At 58.4% G+C, this 20,240-nt stretch overlaps 2 protein-coding genes across 3 annotated transcripts in view; both read right to left on the bottom strand.

Moving 5' to 3' along the window:
- On the bottom strand, positions 1,573-9,981 carry GRASP (general receptor for phosphoinositides 1 associated scaffold protein). Its single transcript, XM_003126148.4, has 8 exons — positions 9,186-9,981; positions 7,059-7,108; positions 5,387-5,441; positions 5,180-5,282; positions 3,654-3,747; positions 3,466-3,532; positions 3,189-3,255; positions 1,573-2,791 (listed from the first exon to the last, which is right to left on the bottom strand). Exons 1-8 carry the CDS (start codon positions 9,738-9,740, stop codon positions 2,298-2,300), a joined length of 1,485 nt encoding a protein of 494 aa, XP_003126196.2. The 5' UTR covers positions 9,741-9,981; the 3' UTR covers positions 1,573-2,297.
- Positions 16,880-20,240, bottom strand: part of ACVR1B (activin A receptor type 1B) — a 36,405-nt gene continuing 33,044 nt past the window's right edge. The window contains exon 9 of one of the 2 annotated variants that reach the window (XM_013988268.2): positions 16,880-19,980. In XM_013988268.2, the coding sequence (XP_013843722.1) occupies positions 19,855-19,980 (126 nt within the window). In that variant the 3' untranslated portion in view covers positions 16,880-19,854. The remainder of the gene's footprint in view (positions 19,981-20,240) is intronic. The other variant, NM_001195322.1, reaches the window with a different exon arrangement.

Raw genomic sequence — 20,240 nt, 5'->3', positions numbered from 1 at the left:
CAGGAACTCCTCACTTAGGTATGTATGTATTTATTTATTTATTTTACTTTTTAGGGCCGCACCTGCGGCATATGGAGGTTCCCAGGCTAGGGGTTGAATCGGAGTTGTAGCTGCTGGCCTACACCACAGCCACAGCAATGCAGGATTCAAGCCACGTCTACAACCTACACCACAGCTTATGGCAACTCAGGATCCTTAACCCACTGAGCAAGGCCAGGGATCGAACCCACATCCTCATAGATACTAGCTGGGTTCTTAACTCTGTGAGCACAATGGCAACTCCCCATCTAGACCTCTTAAAGCCACCCCCTGTATTTTGATTTCTGCCAAGGAGGAGCACTGACACAGGGGGCTCAAGTCTTGGGCCCAACTTACTTTCTGTGTGACTCTGGACAGGTCACTTGCCTGGGTCACCCCAAAGGTGGTGACCACCTCTTGGAGATGCTTTGAGCACACACTCTGTCTACTGAGGTTCTACTATGGGCTAGTGTTGGGCAAGAAATAGAGCAGTGAGTAGACAGAAGAGGGCCCTGAGTCCTGCTGCAAGGAGTGAACAACCAGGCAAAAGTCAAAACAAGACAGTTTCCAAAGGGGATGAGTAGCGTGATAGAAATAGAACAAGCCTCTGTCACAGCAGAGGGCGCAAGAGAGGGTATTTCAGACCAGATAGGAGGGCCTTGGGGAGGTAGAGCTGAGTACCCAAGGAGTCAACCATGGGCAGAGCAAGCCCACAGATGCTGAGGGCAGGGCATCCGAAGTCTACTGTGGGCAAGGCGGCCGGAGCACGGAGCGAGAGGGGAGGCCAGCAAATGAGGTAGGCAGGCGTCAGATACCCCTGCAGAGGAGTTAGAATCCTATTCTAGGAGCATGGGAAGCCTTTGAGGTGTTCTAGAACAAGTGAACCATGACTGTGCCTGTCACAGGTTGGGTGGATAATGGCTAAGTTCTCCTCTATGGGAGGGAGAGCGTGCTAGTTAGTTACACAAGGATAGCTAAGGACTCTAGAGAGGACCCTTGACCCCCACCCGTTGTGATTTTAGGGACAGGTTCTGTTTTCTTTTTTTTTGGTCTTTTTAGGGCCACACCTGCAGTATATGAACGTTCCTAGGCTAGGGGTCAAATCGGAGCTGTAGCTGCCGGTCTACACCACAGCCACAGCCACATCCACAGCCACAGCCACGGTGGATCCCAGCAGCACCTGTGACCTACACCACAGCTCACAGTAACTCAGGATCCTTAACCCCGTGTTCGATGCCAGGGATCAAACCTTCATCCTCATGGATACTAGTCAGATTCATTTCCACAGAGCCATGACAGGAACTCCAGGGGTGGAAGGTTTAAGATGCATTAAACCAGAAGCCCGAGTTCTAAAGTGATGTGGGGCCTTTAGTTCAGGCCCATACATGTAAGTTCAAATCCTCCAGTCTATTTCCCCGGCTGCAGGCTCCAAGCAGATAAGATGTAAAATAGTGTGTGTGTGTGTGTGTGTGTGTTGGGGGGCGGGTGTACGGTGGAGTCAGAGCTTGCCCGAACCCAATCCTCCCCCTCAGGCAGTCACCACGCTGACACAGATGCAAAAAACCGTCAATTTTATAGTTTGTGGTTCAGAAGCAACAATATGCAAAACGGTGGAACAGTCTGTGCTGCCCCCACCCGACCCGGACGTGCCCACTCCTGTCCCCCGACAGGCCGAGAACCCAGGACCCCTGCCCGACAGGACCCCGCTTAGTTACACGCCCCTGGGAGGAGCCAAGGCCTTAGGGGTCAAGGTCGGGAGAGAGAGGGGGACCAGCACCTTGGGCCCCTGAGGCGGGCCGCTGGTTAACTGGATCCGCATACGTATGTGGAGGGTGGGGGAACGACCACGTTTGTCCCCAAGGCCAAGGGTGGGAGGAGAGTAAAGCTGAGGAGAGGGCTTCGTGGGACAGGGACCCCCCCACCCGGAGGAGGGGTTCTCCTCGACACCCCACAAGGCACTACTGACCCAGATGTAGGATGGCACGCCGCATCTTTGGCCCCCGAACCTCTCCCAACCCCGAGCTTGCCTGGTTCTCCCGGGCCCACCTCCCACTCCGGCTTTGGGGAGGGGGAGGAGAGGGGTCTGGACCCGGGTTCACCACTCCGCAGAGACAAACGACGAACCGAGCAAGGCTAGCTGGGCTGGCTGGCTGGCTAGGACCCTCTCCCGCTGCTCTGGGCTCCTGGGGTCCCCTCGGCCGGGCGGCCGCCCCTGTCCCCTTTCTGCACTGGCTGAAACGAATAAATAAATAAATACCTTCCCCCACCCGCCCCCGCCCCTACAGCTGGCTCTCCTCCTCCTCCAGGGAGCGGTTGAGTCCGGGGATGAACTTGAGCAGCCGCCGGCGGAAGCTGCGGTACTTGGTCTTGCGCAGGCCCGGGCCGCACAGGGCCTGCTCGCGGGCCTCAGTCCAGAGCGCGCCCGGCGCGCCCCCGCCCCCGCCGCCGCCCCCCGGGCCCGCGCACCGCACGCTGGCGCTGCGGCTCAGCAGCGCCCGGGACCCCGGGGCCGAGACGGCGGCGGGGCCCGGGCCGGGCGCGCGCGCGGGGGGCGGCGGTGGCGGCGCGGGCGGCTCGGCGCCCCCGAAGAAGCACGTGTGGTAGACGGCGTCGTCCGCGTCGCCCCCGGCCCGCCGCGCGGCCCCGCGGGGACCCCCGGGCGCGGCCAGCAGGGGCCCGAAGGGCAGCGAGCCCGGGAGCAGGCCGGCGCCGTACAGGCAGGAGCGCACCGACTCCAGCGTGTCGTAGATGCTCGGATCCTTCACCACGAGGCCTGCGGGGCGGAGGACACGAGGGAGGACCGTCAGAGGGCGAGGGCAGGAGACCTTGGCTCCTTCCTTCCTGACCGTCTGCGTGGCCCGTGGGCGGGGCACAACCTTGAGCCCCCACCTCCCTCAAGCGGATCTTTGACACTCAGAGCTTTATGAGGCCCACTGATGACACAAGAGCCGCCAAGGGGTCTGAAACAAGCTCTTTGAGCCTCGGTGTTCCCATCTGTAAAATGGAGATGGCGGGATCTAGCACTTTCCTCAGAGCACAGGTATAAGGATTACCTAAAAATGTTACAGCGCTGCACCGGTAGTAGCAGCTTTCTTTAACTTTGGAGCGGGAAGCAGGGAAGACGGTATGGTAGGGGTGCCAGTGACCGGGCACAGCCCTCCTCTACTCACCGTGCACCAGGCGCTGCTCCTGCACCATTAGGGACCTGTATTCTCCCCACTTCTCATACAGGGTTTGCTGCAAGAGACACCCCCCGCCTCGCTGTCAGGAGCTAGCAAGCAACTAGGGGGGGAGGTGGCTGCAGACTGAGGGATCAGGGAGTACACAGAAGAAACCTTTAGGTTAAAAGGAGGTCCAGGAAGATAAACTAAAAGAGACCCGGGCCTGCAGGGGCAGGGGCTTGGGAAGAGGAGGTGGTGGCGGCAGCAAGTCTCTGGGCTGCCTTACCTTTAGGTACTGCAGACGAGCTTCCAGCTCTGCCTTCCGAATTGATGTCCCGTACAGAGTTTCCAGTCTGAGGAGGTTGGGGAATCGAAGGCTGAGTGAGCCCAGGGGGTGGGGAAACTCTGAGGGAGGCTGAGCTCAGGTCCCCTGTCCCCCCCTCCCCTGCCAGGGACCGAGGCACCTGGACTTACCTGAGAACGTTGCCAGACGCCTTGATGATGTCAACAATCTCTCGATGCCGGATGCCTTCCACATTCAGCCCATTGACACTGGCAATGGTGTCCCCTGCCAGGCAGAGAGGGGCTTGGCATCTGCTCCGTGGGGCACGTGGGAGAATCTCAGCCCCTTACCTTCTCCAGAAAGGTTAGGGGTAATAACCCCATAGAATTTGCCTGTACTCCCTACCCCCACTCATGGTTCTGAGGAGATCTGGTCCAGGCCCAACACCCCAGCACAGGGGCCAGGGCCTCGGACACCTCCCCCCCCACCCATCCGCCCCACCTCACCCTCAGGAAGCGCCGTCTTCAAGGGCTGAGCCCTCCCCTCAAGCCTGGGCTGCCCCCAGAGCTGGTTATTTTGGTTCAGCCCACAGGCTGTCATGAGACCCAGCAGACAGGAAGGGGGCTGGGTGAGTAGCAACCAGCTGGGAACTAACACTGGCCCCAGGCATAAGTGGCCTCAGCCTCTGATGCCCTGGGCCACCGTGGAGCCTCCTGAGCTCAGGCAGGGCTGGCCACCATTTCTGAGGGCTCATCTCCCATCCGGAAAAGCGGTGGGGATCCCTGCTATGGCTACCCTTGAGATTAGAAGGGAGAGTGGAGCTGAAACTCCTTTGCAAAATTGCAATGAACCCCTCTAGCTCCCTGGGGCTGCTGAGCAACGGGCCAGGAGGTGAGGGCTTAGGGAAGAGAATGGTGACAGGAGGTCAGTTCTTGTGGTCTCAGGCTGCCCCTTCCTGGGACTTGGGACTCTAGATCTGGCCAGTCCCAAGGGTCTCTTACTGGAGGCACCATTTCCTTGCTAGAGGAAGTATTGGGCCAGGTTGGGGCCAAGTAAGGCCCTGATCCCCAGTATTAAGCGGCTCTAATGGAATGTTGTTCCTTCCCCAACTCCTGTCCATGCCTGATGGCCAGATGGCCAGATGGCCAGGAGGAGGCAGGACAGCAGCAGCATGTGCCTTTACCAGGGCTCGGTTCTGTGCCCAGGGAATCCCCTCACTACACCGAGGTGAGGACAGGTCACTGCCCCCAGTCTGCAGATGGGACTGCTAAAGATCACGCAGTAAATGGCACATTTGCCTGGATCCAATCCATTCTTTCTTTCTGGTCTTCTCAAAAGAGGAGGAGGAAAGGGGGAGTGGTTTCAGAAGAGATTTCTTTTTTTTTTTTTTTTTTTTTCTTTTTAGGGCCTCACCCACAGCTTATGGAGGTTCCCAGCCTAGGGGTCAAATCGGAGTTGTAGCCGCCATCCTACACCACAGCCACAGCAACATGGGATCCGAGCCGTGTCTGCGACCTACACCACAGCTCACGGCAACGCTGGATCCTCAACCCACTGAGTGAGGCCGGGGATCGAACCGTATCCTCATGGATACTAGTTGGATGCGTTTCAGCTGCACCACAAGGGGAACTCCTCGGATGAGATTTCTTGCCCCCTCCGCTTGGGAGTAGGGTCACACCGCCCTCCCAGAGCCCTGCGTCCTGGGCTCGGGCCTCACCTGGTGTGAGCCCAGCCAGCTGGGCAGGACTGGACTCATGAACCCGGCAGACAAAGGTCACCATCTCCACACGCTGCTCCTCGCGGTGGTGGAGGCCGTAAGTCTGTAACACACAGGGGGCCCTCAGCCCAAGGCTGGGACAGGATCCACCCATCCCGCAGACTGGCCTCCCCGCGCCTCCCCTCCTCAGCACCCCGCTTCTCCCACCTGGATCTCAAAGCCAAAGGTCTGGTTCTCCTCCTTCTCCAGAGTCAGAACCTTCCTGCAGGAGACACAGGAAAGACTGTCAGGATTAAAAGGAGCTGGGTGGTCCCAGAGCGTGGCCCCCACTGATGCTGGGGTCTGCTCCGGAACATCTGGGCCGGGCTCACTGTCCCAGAGACATGTCACACGGGTCACAGGTTGCCGGCACGTCCTTCCCCATGTGTAGCTGACCGTAGGTAGCTTCAGGGAGCCACACAGAATCAATCCAGCCTCTGGAGAGGGAGGCACAGGAATGCCTGGCCCCCGGGGCCCGGGGGGCTAGCTGAGTTTTTGGGCCACACGCCCAGCTTTCCAGTGAGCCCCAGAATACCACTTGCTGGCTAGCTGAGGCCCCCACTTCGGCCCCAGCCTAGGGCGTCCTCTGCTCCTTGGCGGCTCCGGAGCCTTGGGGAGAGGGCTGGCCCCACCCCCAGAGGCCGGTCACGAGGCTCGGGCCCAGACCACAGCTGCTCCTCCCAGCTGCGGTGGGGCCAGCCCACCAGATGTGAGGGCTCGGGAGGGGGGAGGGGAGCCTCGAGGCCGCCCCTTCCCGCACTGACTGACGGCCTGCCCACTGGACACAATGGTCTGGAGTTGCTCCAGATCCTCGCCTGCTGGGGGAGCCCAGAGTTTCCTCTGCCCACCCCCATCCCCTTCCTTCCCGGCCTGCCAGAGGCAGAGTTAAGGCCCCTTCGAGCCGCCTCGTGGCCTCAGAAAGGCCCTGGAGACCCAGGCCTCTCAGGGCCCAAACCTGCCCCGCATACCCTCCCGCCCAAGAGCAGAGCAGCAACTCCCAACCCCAGCCTGAGCTCCTCCCTGCTTTGAATGCAGGCTTTTCCCCCTCTGTGTGTGTTGGGGTGGGGAGCAGGGTGACTGCTGTATCTACTCCAGGGCTCTCTGGGTTTCTAGAAGGACTGGCAACCTTTTTCTGCAAAGGGTCAGACAGAAAACATTTTAGCCTTTCTTTTTGAGACCTAAAATAGTGGACAGCCTCTGTCCTACATGGTTCTTTGTTTTTGTTTTTAGAGCCCTTTAGAAATATAAAAAGGACTCTTAGTTCAAGGCTCAGTCAGGCCAACCTGGCCAGCAGGCCATAGTCTGCTGATCCATTCTGGAAGAAGCCAGGCCTGAATCAAGATGGGACATGGGCAGAGTGGGGCCAGAGTCAGCACCTCCTTCTGCCCTCATCTCAAAGCCTTCCTAAGAGGCACCCCTGCCCCAGGATGGGACCAGCAGAGGACTGAAATTCTGGAGGCAGGGGCCGCTCCACTTGAGCAGCTGGAACATGGTTTGGGCCCTCGAGGTTTGCTGGGGCTGGGAGGGCTCGGTTGAGCCCCAAAGACCTCTCCTGCTTCCCCCCCCCCCAGAGCAGCTCTCTCCAGGGAGGGGGACCTGGCAGGGACTGGGGGCGGCTTGAGGAGCACCTGATGACTCAAAAGTGCCTACCTCCTTCCTTTGCCACCCCCCTGACACAGCCCACACCCCCACCTGCCCCCCATTCTCAGTGAGGGAGCCGTGCTGAAAGGGCAGGAGCGTGACTCCCCACTGGCTGGCCTGAGATGCTGTGTCGTGCTGCCCCCACCCCAGCACCTCACCCTTTTGGACCCGTCTAGGGGCTGGGGTAACGGTGACTCACCGCTGCTGTTCAGGACTCTGGCTGAGACTCTTCCAGCGGAATCCGGAGCCCTGGGTGGGAAGGAGAATCAGGAAGGAGCAGGTGAGAGGGAGCCGTCTTGAAGCAGATGCTGAGAGCCCGCCTTTGGGGAGCTCCTCGCCTGGGCTCTGGCCTCAGACCCAGCATCCCAGTCCCTGTTGCCCGTCTACCCGGCCCCAGCTCCACATCTGCTCTCCTGCTGGTGTAGCTACCTGCAGAGTGCCACTGTCAGTATCCCCATAACTTTCTCCCCAAGCTTTACCCACCCCCATAACCAGGACTGTGGAGACACAACAGCCCTCATGGGTGCTGGGTGCATGAAGCCCTGTGCTGGTTCCCAGTCTGGTGTGTGGGGGGGTCATTAATCTAGATAGGAGAGACTCCACCCCCAGGGCGTGTATCTACAGGGGCTCAGGAGCCCTAGACCCTACCAGCTGAAGCAAGGGTTCGTCTCAGGTGTTATTCAGAGAGGGGCAGGAGGCCCCTGGGCTTGCCTGTCTAGATACTCCAGAGCCCCCAGGACCACATGGGTCTCTCCTCCTAATTTATCAGCTGCAGAGCGTGGCTTGGGAGAGCTGGGGTCAGAGGCCAGGTGTGGAGGGCTGGCTGACAGTTTCAGCCTGAGCATGGAAAGGCAGGGGACAGAGGGACCCCAAAGTACAGACCTTTTCAGGGACCAGCTCTGGATACAGCTGCAAGTGGCAGCTGTGTTTAGCTCCACCCGGGCCTTTCAATTTTGCCATATATTTTGTTGTTTTCTGGGACAAAAAAACCCCACTTAGATCTCAAACTTGTCCTTAAGTCTCACTATTCTCAAGGAGAGAGATTGGGAGTTTGGGTGTTTTTTGGTTTTTCTGCTTTGTTTTGTTTTTGGTGTGGGGGATGACAGAGCGGAAGGTCCCTACTTCTTTTGGGTCCCTGAAAAACTAGTCTCTCTCCCTAAATTATTATTCCTGGGAAAAAGTCCAGGCCCAGGTCCATCGTTGTTCTGTGTGCCCCAAACAGCCCAAGGCCTTCCTGGTCAGTGTCCTTGTTAAACCTCCCCTCAGGCTGCCCCAAGGAGGAAAGAGAAGGAAACCCTCTTTCTTGGGAACCAAAGATGGGCCTCAGGGGTGGGGACAATTCCCAAAGGGGCCAGGGGGGGAAGGACTGGGCAACATAGAGAGACCCCTTTGTTTTCCACCCGATTTTCATAAAATGCAAATTCTCAACAAGCTGCTCATTGTGTTGGGGGTGGGGGGAGCCAGGGGAAAGGGTGGGGGGAGCTGAGAGGGGAAAGGCCACCAGCCCCCTCTCCTGAACCCGGGTCTTGAGTTCTCCTTTCAGAGCGCTCGGGTCCCCCTCAGGCCAAAGGAAAGAGCCCGCCGGCGGGGGCCACTCAGAGGGCGGGCGCGGCCCGCATCCTTCCTGCCCCGCGGGCGCCCGGCTTCCCCTCCCACCGCGTCCGGTCGCGGCGGCTGACGTCCAGGGAGCGGTGGCCTCACGCCCCGCACTCAGACGCAGGGCAGGCCCCGAGCCCAGGAATCCGGGCGTCCCTTCGGAAGGGTGAGCTCTCGGAGTTGGCGGCGCCGCTCTCACTTCCCCGGAGAGAAGGCACGCGGCGCGTCCGCCGCCCTCCTCCCCACCCGGGGCCGGCGGACCCTCAACTTGTCTGGGCGAGAGGCGGGACCCCAGCCCGAGGCCTCCCCACTCCCACTGAAGAAGCCCAGACAAGGGGTCCTGGGGGCCTCGAGACACCGGACTTGGGGAGGTGGGGCTGGGGGTGCTGAAGGAGAAGGGGATCTGGGGAGGCGGCAGGAAGGAGAGGGGCGACCGGGGCGGCGGCGCGTTGGGAGTGGAGAGCCGCCCAGCTCGGGGGCGGCGGGGGGCCGGGGCCGCGGGTGGAGGAGCTTGCGCCTTCTGGGCAGAGGGCCGAGGGGACCCAGCAGGATCTGAACGTGTCGTGGGGGTCAGCGGGCTGGTGAGGAATGGAGAGGCACTCGGGGACCCTAGAAGTGCATAGGGATCGGCAGGCACGGATGGGGGCTGTTGCGGGTTACGCGGACCCTGAGGAAGGGACATCGGATGGCGCCGAGGGCTGGGGGGCCGTGGGAGTTGGGGGGTACGCACCTTTCGGCGGGGCAGGGTGCCCCCGGACACGGCGAGCGCGCGGTACAGCTCGGCCGGGTGATAGTCCTCCAGCGCCGCGTACAGCTCGTCCCCAGGGGTCCCAGGGCTGGCGGCTGCGGCAGGGGGGCCTGAGGCCGGGGTCGGGGTCGGAGCAGCGGGCGCAGCTTCCGAGTCGGGAGCCCGGGCAGCTGGGTCCGGGGCGGCCGTCGCCTCCTCTTTCTGCTGCAGCTTCCTGAGTCGGCGGAGGGTCATGGCTCCGGCGCCCGGTGCCCCTCGGTGTGCGCGGTGGGGCTGGCGACGGCTCGGAGATGCCAGCTGGGAGGGTGGTGGGTCGCCTCCCTTTATAGGTTCGGAGAGCCGGGCGGGCTGAGGGGCGGGGGAGGAGCGGCCTCGCGGGGCCACGCCCCCAGCGCGACCGGCTCCGCCCACCGAGGGGCCGCTGCCCGGGAGCCCCGCCCCCGCTCCGGAGGCCTGCCGATGCTGGGGAAACTCTTGGGGACCCGAGCGCTCAACAGGGGGAAGAGCTACCCGCGGAGGGGATAGGGGGCAGGGCATCTCCGTGATACCTGAGGAGTGGGGAGGGGCCTGCGAAGGGCCTTGTGCACCAGATTTGAAATTTTAGGGCTTTGGAGATCCGAGGAGTCTGGCGGTGGAGCGACATTAAGGAGTCCTTTTGAGGCGGTTTGGAGGCCCAGAGTAAGATTCTAGGAGATCCGGGGCTGCAGGAGACTTAAGGCAAAGAGAAGGAGGCAGGGTGAGGGGTAAAGGCCCTGACGTGACCGTGACCATGCAGACGCCGCAATGAGTGAAAGGGCCCAGGATTTCCCCTTTATGCATCGGTCCCAGAAGAGTTGAAAGCGGCTGCCTCCCCTTCCCAAGTCAAGGGGAAAGGGAAGAAGTGGAAACCCAGAAATTTGTAGACTTAATTCTGGCCTGTCCACTCAGAGGGTTAAGAGGGGGTCCCTCCTGGACAAACAGCTCTTGAGGTTGGAGCTCAGATCGCCTTTTCCCAGCAGAGAGATCTTTGCTGTGGGACCAACTCATGGCAGGGGATGTGACCGTGCTGAGCAGGTGCTCGGGGTTGGGGGATGGTGCTCAGCCATTCCCTGACCTTTCTAGAGGACCATACCAGCTCCCTGTGGGGTTGTGTTGCCAGTGGCTTCCAGGCCATGGGGTGTGTGTGTGGGGGGGGGGTAGGAATGGCCCAGCCGAAGTCTCTGTCGTCAGTGGTACCCAAATAAGAAATGAGAGGAGGAAGTGGAAGGCCAGACCTGGCGTCTGAAGAGTGGCCAGCCACCACAGAGCGTCAGCATCACAAGCTGGGGGCTCCACATCCTGAGGTTTGCCATTAAACGGAAGCCAGCAATGCACTGTCCTCATCTGTCCCCTCCTCCAGAGTTCCCAAAGCTGTGTTACTCCTTTATAGCTGACATTTATTGAGCATTTACCATGGGCTGTGCACACTCTTCTGCGTGTCTTTTGCACACGTTAATGAATGCATTCGGTCTTCATGACAACTCTTTGAAATAGGTACTGTTTTCATCCCTTGCACTAGAGGCAACTGAGGCTCCGAGAGGTAAAGGAATTTGCTCTAGGCCACTCTGAGGCAAAGCCGACTCAAACCTGAGCAGCCTGGTTGCAGAGCCTGCCATCTAACCACTATGCGATGCTGTCTTCTGCCCTTCTCCATCCTCTGCTGAAGCCCTGCTCCGGGCCAGGTGCGCAGTGGGTTAGAGAGGCTCTTGGGCAGGTAGGGAGTGGTACAGGGGCCTGTGCTGTGTTAGAGGCATGGCGTGCAGAGTGCAGAGGGGCTAGAGGCCCATCAACCTGGGGAGGCCAGGAAAGGCTTTCTGTCGCCTCTCTCTCTCAGTCCATGGGGTCTGTCTCTGTCTCCTTGGGCCCTGTCTGTCTCTTCCCCGCCCCCAGGCCCCTGGAGCCCCAGCCCCTACAGGAGGTGTGGGTGGGAGGGGGTGCTTCTCCACCCCGCAGTGATTACACAAGTCCAGATGGCAGGATGCTTGTTGGGTGGGGGGCAGGGGGCGGATTGGGGACTGCCAGGAGCCAAGTGCTGGCTCTCTTAGTGCCTTCCTCTCCCTCCTCCCACCTTCCCCCTTGGCACCGTCAAGTGGCCATCAGTGGAGGGGCAGAGGGGGTGTTGGTGGGGAAACACGGGACTCTATTGTGAAGCATTAGCACAGATGGACCCCTGGACCGTCTGCTGCCTGCTCCTGACAGACGGCGTCTGTGGTGGGGGTGGGGATGGGGAGGCGAGCAAAGGCAGGAGAGGCGATGGTTTCTATTTTCTTCACTCCCAGGCTTAACCGGGAAGGTTCCCTCAAAATGGCATCTTATGTCTCTTCCATACGGCCACCCCACCTATCCCGGGGGTTACCCAAGGGACACTTCTTTGCCTGAAACCTGGAGGTGTCATGAGTGTCACCGCACCTGTGTCTGCCAGCCCTGCTGAGACCTTCCTCCTTCAGGGTGACGTGGAGACGGAGACCTCCTCTCAGTAGCCAGGCCAGTCGGCCTCCCCACCTCCAAGTGAGAGAACAGCACCAGAAAGGGCACACATGGTTCCTCTTCCTGCCAGGCAGGGGTCCCTAGAGAACCCCAGAGTAAAGGCAGGCCCAGGAGATGCAACTTCCGTCAGGCTCATTGCGTGACTTCCTCAAATCCCAGAACTTCAGGGCCAGAAATGGCCTTGGGGTCCAGAAAGGATGCCAGGTGGCCCAAGCCCTCATCAACGAAGGAGGTGAACTGAGGCCAGCCAGGGAGGGGAAGATGGTGACAGATCAGGCACTAGAACCCACTAGAACCCAGCTGTCCTGACTCTGGAGACGACTTCTTTATTTTTGCTTTTTAGGGCCGCACCTAAGGAATATGGAGGTTCCCAGACTAGGGGTCGAGTTGGAGCTACAGCGACCGGCCTACACCACAGCCATGGCAACTCGGGATCTGAGTCACGTCTGTGACCCACACCGCAGTTCACAGCAATGCCAGATCCTTAACCCACTGAGCGAGACCAGGGATCAAACCCATAGCCTCATGGACACTATGACAGGTTCTTAGCCCACTGAGCCACAATGGGAACTCCCTGGAGACTATTTAATTCAGCTGCTGGTAGCTCTCCTGAGAGCGCAGAGATCTGTCTGTGCCTGCTTCCTCCTCCCCACCTCCTCAGTTTCTCCAGGAAGGTGATGGGGGAGCCCAGAATGCCACACTGTGGAGTGCTGGTGCCCTCTGGTGGCCATGAATCTCTTGGCAAATCTTCAAATCTGACTCTGAAGGGCTGGCTGGCTGGTAGGAAACTCCACCTGGAATCCCAGCCAGGTTTAAGGACCCCTCCTCTCCCACCCAGGAGGGTGTGCGTCCAGCTGAGACATCATGCTCCACCTCAGTCACCGAGTTTTGGAGTTTTCACACCTGTTAGGAAGTTGTGTTTTGGACCTAAGCCGGTGCTGCCCTGCTGCAGGTGAAACTCCTCCGGGAGAGGGAAGACAGCTGGCGGGCTTCCGCCTAGCAGGAACCTGCACGCGCCAGGCAGTACACGAGGCTCTTGAAGCTTTGCCTTTTCCAACCCTCCACGACTTCCTCCTGAGCCTGAGTCTCTTGCCTAGCATCTGCTCTCCTCATCCCATCTTCTGCTGCTCCTTAAGGCTGGGATGAGCGGGGGTAAGATGCTGCTGCGTGCTGCGTGCTGCGTGCTGCCCGCAGCCACAGACCTCCCCCTCTGTTCTTCTCCCTCCGGAAGCCTCCTTGCAAAAGCCCCATCACTCTGGCTCCTCAGACATCTGCACTCAATCTGTACCTTATTCCTGAGCAAGTCCCAGGCTTTCAGAATGAGCTCCCCAGGCTTGGCTTCCTTTGGCTCCAGCTGCCCTGGCTCCTAGCTCTCAGGGTAGGCAGGGCTTGGTCTGTGGTGGGGGCACAGACAGCGGGGGCTTGGCTAAGGGACAAGGCCTAGGTAAGACCCCTTTTCTTTTTTTGCTTTTTAGGGCCACACCTGTAGCATATGGAAGTTCCCAGGCTAGGGGTCATATCGGAGCTGTAGCTGCTGGCCTTGGTCACAGCCACAGCAATGCCAGCTCTGAGTTGGACCTGTGACCTACAACACAGCTTAGCACCAGATCCCCAACCAACCCACTGAGCAAGGCCAGGGATTGAACCCGCATCCTCATGGATACTAGTCGGATTCGTTTCCACTACGCCACAATCGGGACTCCAAGACCCCTTTTCTTTGTGACAAGCCCTTGCCCAGATATCCTAACAGTCAGTGGTCTCCTGAGTCCTGTCCTTGCCTACCTGTTCAACCTCTAGGCTTCCATCAGGAGGTCGAGGTGTTTGGGACAAGAGCTCCAGAAGCCCAGGCCCCTCTGGCGTCGAGTCCTTGTCTGAGCTCTAGCAGAACTGTTTCATCTGGGACCAGGGAGCTGACTGGCCTTGCTGGGGCTCCCCTGGGTACTGCCACTGCTTCTGAGTGGGAGGTGGGAAGGCGAGGGCCTGGGACTCAGCTGGCTCTCTGGGCAGGAATGAGGGGCTGGGCCCCACTTGTGAGTCGCTGAGGGAGGCCTGGCAGCTGGCGGGCAGCTGACGGGGCAGGGAGTGGTTGTCTCTCTTAATGGCTACTGTTGCCCAACAGTTTCCACAAGATAGTGTGTGTGTGGCCCAGGGGCCCAGGGGAGCCCAGCAGTGGATACCCATCACAGCCCCAAATTCTCGGGGGTCTGGGAGTCGGAGGAGGGCCAATGTGGCGGTTATCTGTGTTGGATATGGGTGGCCTCTGGATGGCCTGGTATCCGCGCTTGAGCAGGTTAGACTGGCAAAGGCAGGAAGGGTCAGCTCTGTGGTTTTCCTACAGTATCCACGTACCACTCCAAGGACAAAGAACGTACTTTCTTACCCCGCCTCATTTCAGACTGATACAGATAGCTAGGACAGAAAATGACGGCTTTTAGGGCCCCAGACTCCCCACATCTCCTCCCTCTTGGCAAACACAACTGTTCGGGTTCCTTCCCCCAGGGGACAGCATTGTACACCAGGCTAAGACTCTCCCCTTCACTCCAAATGGAAGTCACTGCTCAGAGCTGACCACGCCCCAGACCTGTGCGCGGTCCTACCCCCTGCCCGTTGTCTCTCTTTCCTCCAGCTTTTCCTGCCCCACCATCTCTGCAAAGGTCTCCTCAAGTTAGGTCTGTGTTCTTCCCCCCAACACAGATCCCATCACTCCCTGCTGAGAACCCATCGATGGCCTATTCCCTACATCAGGACTGACAAAGGGGTGTTCGCTGAGGCGACAACTCCACATAAGCATGCTGTTGAGAAAAATTTGGAGGTCGAGGCTCAGACTGAGATTAACAATCTGAGGTAGCTGTCACCAGGGAAGTGATGGCCTTGGTGGCCCTCAGATTGCAGTCTTTTGACTTCTTGGCACGTGATGGCTTGTTTTGTTTTGTATTTTGGCCATGCCTGTGGCATGTGTAAGTTCCTGGGCCGGGGATCGAACCCATGCCACAGCAGCAACCTGAGCCACAGCAGTGCTAATGTCAGATCCTTAATCCACTGAGGCACTAGGGAACTCCCTGAACATCTGTGGTTCTCAAATGCTGATACATTCTTTTTTTTTTTTTTTTTTTTTTTGTCTTTTCTAGGGCTGCTTCCGCAGCATGTGGAGGTTCCCAGGCTAGGGGTCCAATTGGAGTGGTAGCCGCTGGCCTACATCAGAGCCACAGCAACTCGGGATCCGAGCCATGTCTGCAACCTACACCACAGCTCACGGCAACGCCGGATCCTTAACCCACTGAGCAAGGCCAGGGACTGAACCCTCAACCTCATGGTTCCTAGTCGGATTCGTTAACCACCGAGCCAGGACGGGAACTCCCGGACACATTCTTTTTGATTGATGCCTGCCACCCCACCTCCAGTGAGCAGGCCAGTGCCTACCTCAAAATAGAAGACATGTTATCTCTATTGCATCTTCCGGTCTGTCCTGTGTTTTCAGAGCGTTCTGTGTCTATCCCTATCACAGCACTTAATCTCACTCCATTGTATTTATCTATTAACTAGTCCATCCCCCAGGCAGGGCGCCCCTAGAGGGCTTGCTTTCCTCAGGCACCTCATCTGTGCTTCTTTGAGGCTTTATGTAAGGCTCTCTAATGGGACTTGCTAGAATCTGCCCTAATATTCTCTGTACAAATTCTCTCTCTGTCTCGAAGGGCAGGGGCCACGGATTGTACATCTCTATATTCTGCCTACTGCTTCACACACTGTGGTGGCTCAACAAATACTCACTTAATCATAATCTATGTAGAGCCCAGTCCATCCCACTGTTCCTTAAACCTTTCTATCCTGTCGTCCCCTAGCCTTGACCTTCGAGGACCATTCCCAGGTGAATTCTGGTCTCCTGTGTGGTGGGCCTTACAAAGGTGAAATGTTGGTCACCTTCAAGGACAAGGAAGAGGTTCCAGAATAGGTTGCCTTTTCCTTTTTCTTTTGGCTGCACCTGTGTGTGGCATGTGGAAGTCTCCAGGCCAGGGATCGAACCCGAGCCAAAGCAGTGACAACACTGAATCCTTAACCGCTAGGCCACCAGGGAACTCCAATGGCTGCCTTTCTGATGTTCAAAATGGTAAAGCTGAACTTGCAGTCTACAGCCTAGTGAATTTGGGGCCCATGCCTGGCAGATTGGCTTTTGAACTGGGTTGAGATCTACTTCAAGTCACTTCACCTTTCCTTCCGACAAAGAGATGCAGCAGCCACAAGAATACCTTGCTGCTTCAGCAAGGTACCCGGGCTCCTGCTGTTCTCTTTTATCTATAAGAGAATGACGGCCAGGGTGCAAGGACAACTGGATTAACAGCTCGTCTTGGCTACTGGGATATGTGCCAAACTTAAAGCCAACTTCTAGAGGTAGATTTCTCTAGCCCATGATAACCTATCAGCTGCCTTAAAGTATTTTAAGGGAACTTAAATGGAAGACTATATGCTCTGAACCACCTCCAGAAGTCAAGGGAGGCTGCCTAGTTCCATGTGAGGGAGACCCGTCCACTAAGCAGACGGCCCACACGTGTAGGCCATGGTCTGAGTGTAATGGCACAAGGCCCGGGACCACTTGGCAGGGATTCTGGGCAAGTGCCTGACAGCTGATGGGCCAAGCGACTCCTGAGTCCCATCGAAACGCGAGATTCTGTGATTCTAGGACTTGCTCTCTCTAGAGATAGGAAGATCTTCACAGCTACCCACACGCTGAAAATCCCAGAGCAACCATGGAAGATTCCTGTCCCAAAGTCACCTGACCAGCCCCAAGTTCACATTTATATTCCAATTGAGGAAGGAGAAGCTAACAGTGAGGAGAGCTCGGGCGGCCTTTGAGACTAGGTGGTCTGTGACTTACCAGGATCCAGACCCTCTATTGTACGAAGAGAAAAATGCTGAAAGACAAACACGAAGCCCAAGGCAGGTGTTCGGTTCGTCCTGGGCTCCCCGGCACATGCCAGACCACCCCCCCTGTGAAACACACGGAAACAGCCTCAGGAAGACCAGCACAATCCGGTCGGGCCCTCGTCTGCCGTGACCCACTGCGGCTGGTGTCAATGTCGAACCCCGGCAGGTGGAGGGGAGACTCTCCCTGAGAGCACCTGCCCACAAGGCTGGGTGGCCGGGCCAGAGACATAAAACAGACGGCACCAGAAAAGCTCTGTGAATAAAACTTTAATAATGTACAGCAGAAACTGGACAGGCTCATTCTTATATTAAAACAAAAGATTTCCTATATTACAACTTATTTACACTTGCATACTGAAGAGGTAAAGTGTCTAAGTGGCTATTTTACAGTCCTTTCTAATAAAATGTACAAAAACAAACAGAAGTACCGAGAATGCCGTTCGGGGGCCTTGATGGCGACATAAGAACGGGCTTGGACTTGGTCTGTGAATCCAGAATCCAGAGGTGTGGGTAGCCCTAAGGATCAGGGTTAGTTTAGCCTCAGGGGGCCAAAACCTCGGCTTTAGTTTCTCCTCAACTCTTTAACTCCCAACTCCTGGGTTAAGAGTGGTGGTGGTGGTGGCGGCAGCGGGGCTGGGAGCTTCCCCAAACCGCTCAGTCTTCCCCGAAGCTGGAGGAGTGTGTGGTGAGGACAGCAGAGCCACCTGGGGAGCGGCCGAGTGGCTTGGGAGTCCCTGGGGTCGAGGAGTGTTGGCAGATCCCAGAGGCTGGCTGAGGCTGGGGAGGAGTCTGATTCCATCACCTCCTGGCACCCGCCTCGCTCTGCCTGCCGCAGGGTGGACAGGTGGGGCGTCAGCAGGGGTGGGGAAGAAGGTCCCCCAATGACACGATTGGTATGCGAGGGAAGTTCATCAGTGGCCAGTAAATTGGCCCAAAGGGTGAGGGGACGATCTCCTTTTACGCAAGGAAAGAAGCAGTACATCGGGAAAATAAATAGGAAGGCCAGGAGCCCCGGGGAGACCGACGTGAGCAGGGAGAGGCTCTCCCCTCCTCCACAGGCTTTGGCAGAGAGTTGCTGGGCTGGAGGCAGGGGTGCTCTGGGGCTGCACACACGCTGTGCCTCCCGGGGGCAGGAAGGGGGCTGCGGAGGGATGCAGTGGTGGGGGTCTCACTGCCTGCCGCCGGCCTCTTTGGTGGGGGGGTGGGGGTGGGGGGCAATCCTTGCTCCTTGGTGGTCTGAGATATCAGAGCAACCACTCCAGGCTCAAAAGGCTCTCAGAACCAACTAGGAAAACTTCTGGTCTCAAAACAGGCACCCGCTAACTTGAATCAGTTCCGTCGTCAGTGCTCCAAGAGGAGGACCCAAGCCTGTCTCGTTCACAGATGTGTTTGCCAGTGCCCAGAGCAGTGCCTGGCACCTGACAGGCCCACAACGAATGTCTGTTGAGTAAATGCCCGGAGGAGGAGGTGCAACCTGCGGGATAATGCACAGAAGGCTAGGGCCCCAGTGCAAAACCCACTTACGGGGCTGGGAGGGGAGGCAGAGCGCAAGAGAGACCAACCCCCGAACCCCCGGCAGAGGGACTCCTGCTGCTCAGTAGGGGGAACAGGCTCAGGTCCAAAGACAGACATTTCCAGTGTGATTGAACTATGTGCGTTTGACTGGAGCCTTTTGTGTGTGTGTGGTTGTTTTTATAGGGATTTCCTTAAAAACAAATAGACTGAGAGGTAATTGTCACACAGAGATGGTTTTCTTTTTATAAAAACTTAATAATAGTTAAAAAAAGTTAAAATCCAGACCCTCCCAATAAAATTAAAAAAAATAAAATAAAAAAAAAAAGAAAACCAAACCACTCCAGTTAAGTTATGGCTTCAAAGTTATTATATACCTAAGATATGCTGACCAAACCACCACCCACAACCGTGCTTCTAGACGTCGTTAAATACTACACTCAGGTTAAATACCAGGTTCAGCTCGGCCGTTCCCTTTACTAAAGAAGCCCCTGAAGTGGATGCAAGTCTCACATCTTCCCTCCACCGAGATCAGATAATCCAGTAAAAGACCCATGCAGATGCCTCCCTCCCGCCCCAGACTCCCTCCCTGCTCCTTGTCCCCTCCCTTCCCTTCCCCACCCTAAACCCACCACCACCAAAAATGTACACTGCTGTTTCCAGAATCTGGGATATGAAAGACAGATGTGACATTCCAATCTGAGTCCCAAGATCTGGGCTTCAAATTCCTTGGCCCTTCCTTGATGCCCTCAGGCTGGCTCGTTTCCCACGGTGGCCGCGGAGCACAACACCGCAGGCTTCCGCCAAGATTCTTTCCCTGCCCATCCCCCCCCCCCAATCTGGACCCCAAAACCCTCGTCTGCTGCGGACAACTGGGCCAGCTTTGGTTCCGCGGTCGGAAATGGGGAAGGAGGGCCGGGCTGACACGGCGACGGCGGAGGCACAGCCTGCCCGGGAGGGAGTACCACGGGGACGAGGGGGTTCTGGAAGGGGGGTAGGGCACCGGGGGAACAGGACGCTGCTCGCTACTGACAGAGGCACCAGCACGCAGACCAGACGGCACGACGACCACACCCCCGACCTGCACATGCACAGAAAGCTCAAGCAGGTTAAGTGCGCACCTACAGACACACACGTACACACACACGTGTAAGGGCGTGGCACAGACCAGGCACAACAGGGACGCACCTCGGCACATGCACACACGGCTGGACAGACGGGCGGCCCGCTCCGCCTCGGCCGGCAGTCCCTCCGGGCGTCCTCGGGGGAGGAGGGGCCGTCCTTCTGGTTCCTCTGGGCCGCCTCGCCGCGCTGCGGTTGGTCCCGGAGGAAAGCTCGCGCTCGGCACCAGCGGCCCCGGCCCCGCTCAGCTCCTCCCGGGCCCTCCCCGGCCGCCGCCGTCCCGCGCCAGGCTACTTGCCAGATGCGCCGGGCCGGGCGGGACTTCCCACTACAGCCAGTCCGGGTCGTGGCACCGAGGTCTCCACACCATTCGCTCTCAGAGGCTCCATGCCACTAGGAGGTAAATATAAAAGGTGTCCGTGTCTCAAACCCAACGTGGGAGCGAGCGAGTCTCCCGGGCTCTGTCCCTCTTGCGGGCCAGGCGCCTGGCCACAGAGGGCTGGGCAGAAACGAGAGGTAGGCCTCCATTGTTGCTCCACACGGCAGCTCGGCTGTAGTTCCCGCTGCCCGGGCGGCGTGTCGGGAGGGGCGGCTAGATCTTCACGTCCTCCTGCACGCTGAGCTGGGACAGGGTCTTCTTGATGCGCAGTGCGGTGAGGCGGGCCGCGCCGTTGGCATACCAGCACTCCCGCATCATCTTCCCCATCACCCGCAGCGCCTGCACAGAGACCCGCATCAGCGGAGCCTGGCCCACGGACACCTCTCTGGTCCCCAGACTCCTCCTCAGGCGTGTCCCCCCAAGCCCCCGCTCCCCCTCGCCTTCCTTCTGACCCCAGGGAAAGGCCTGTGAACTTCCCTCTGCCCTGGGCTCTCTCTTCCTCAAGAGACAGGGTGTGTGGGCGCACGGAGAAAGCCTGGGGAGGGGGCCTCCGCCGGCACAGCTGCCGGCCATCCCCCATCGTCTGGCCGAGCTTGAGA

This window comes from Sus scrofa, chromosome 5 (genome assembly GCF_000003025.6).
Source record: "Sus scrofa isolate TJ Tabasco breed Duroc chromosome 5, Sscrofa11.1, whole genome shotgun sequence".
Lineage (NCBI taxonomy): Eukaryota > Metazoa > Chordata > Mammalia > Artiodactyla > Suidae > Sus > Sus scrofa.
The sequence above is the reverse complement of the archived record's forward strand: the minus strand, read 5'-3'. Positions and strand labels throughout refer to the sequence as shown.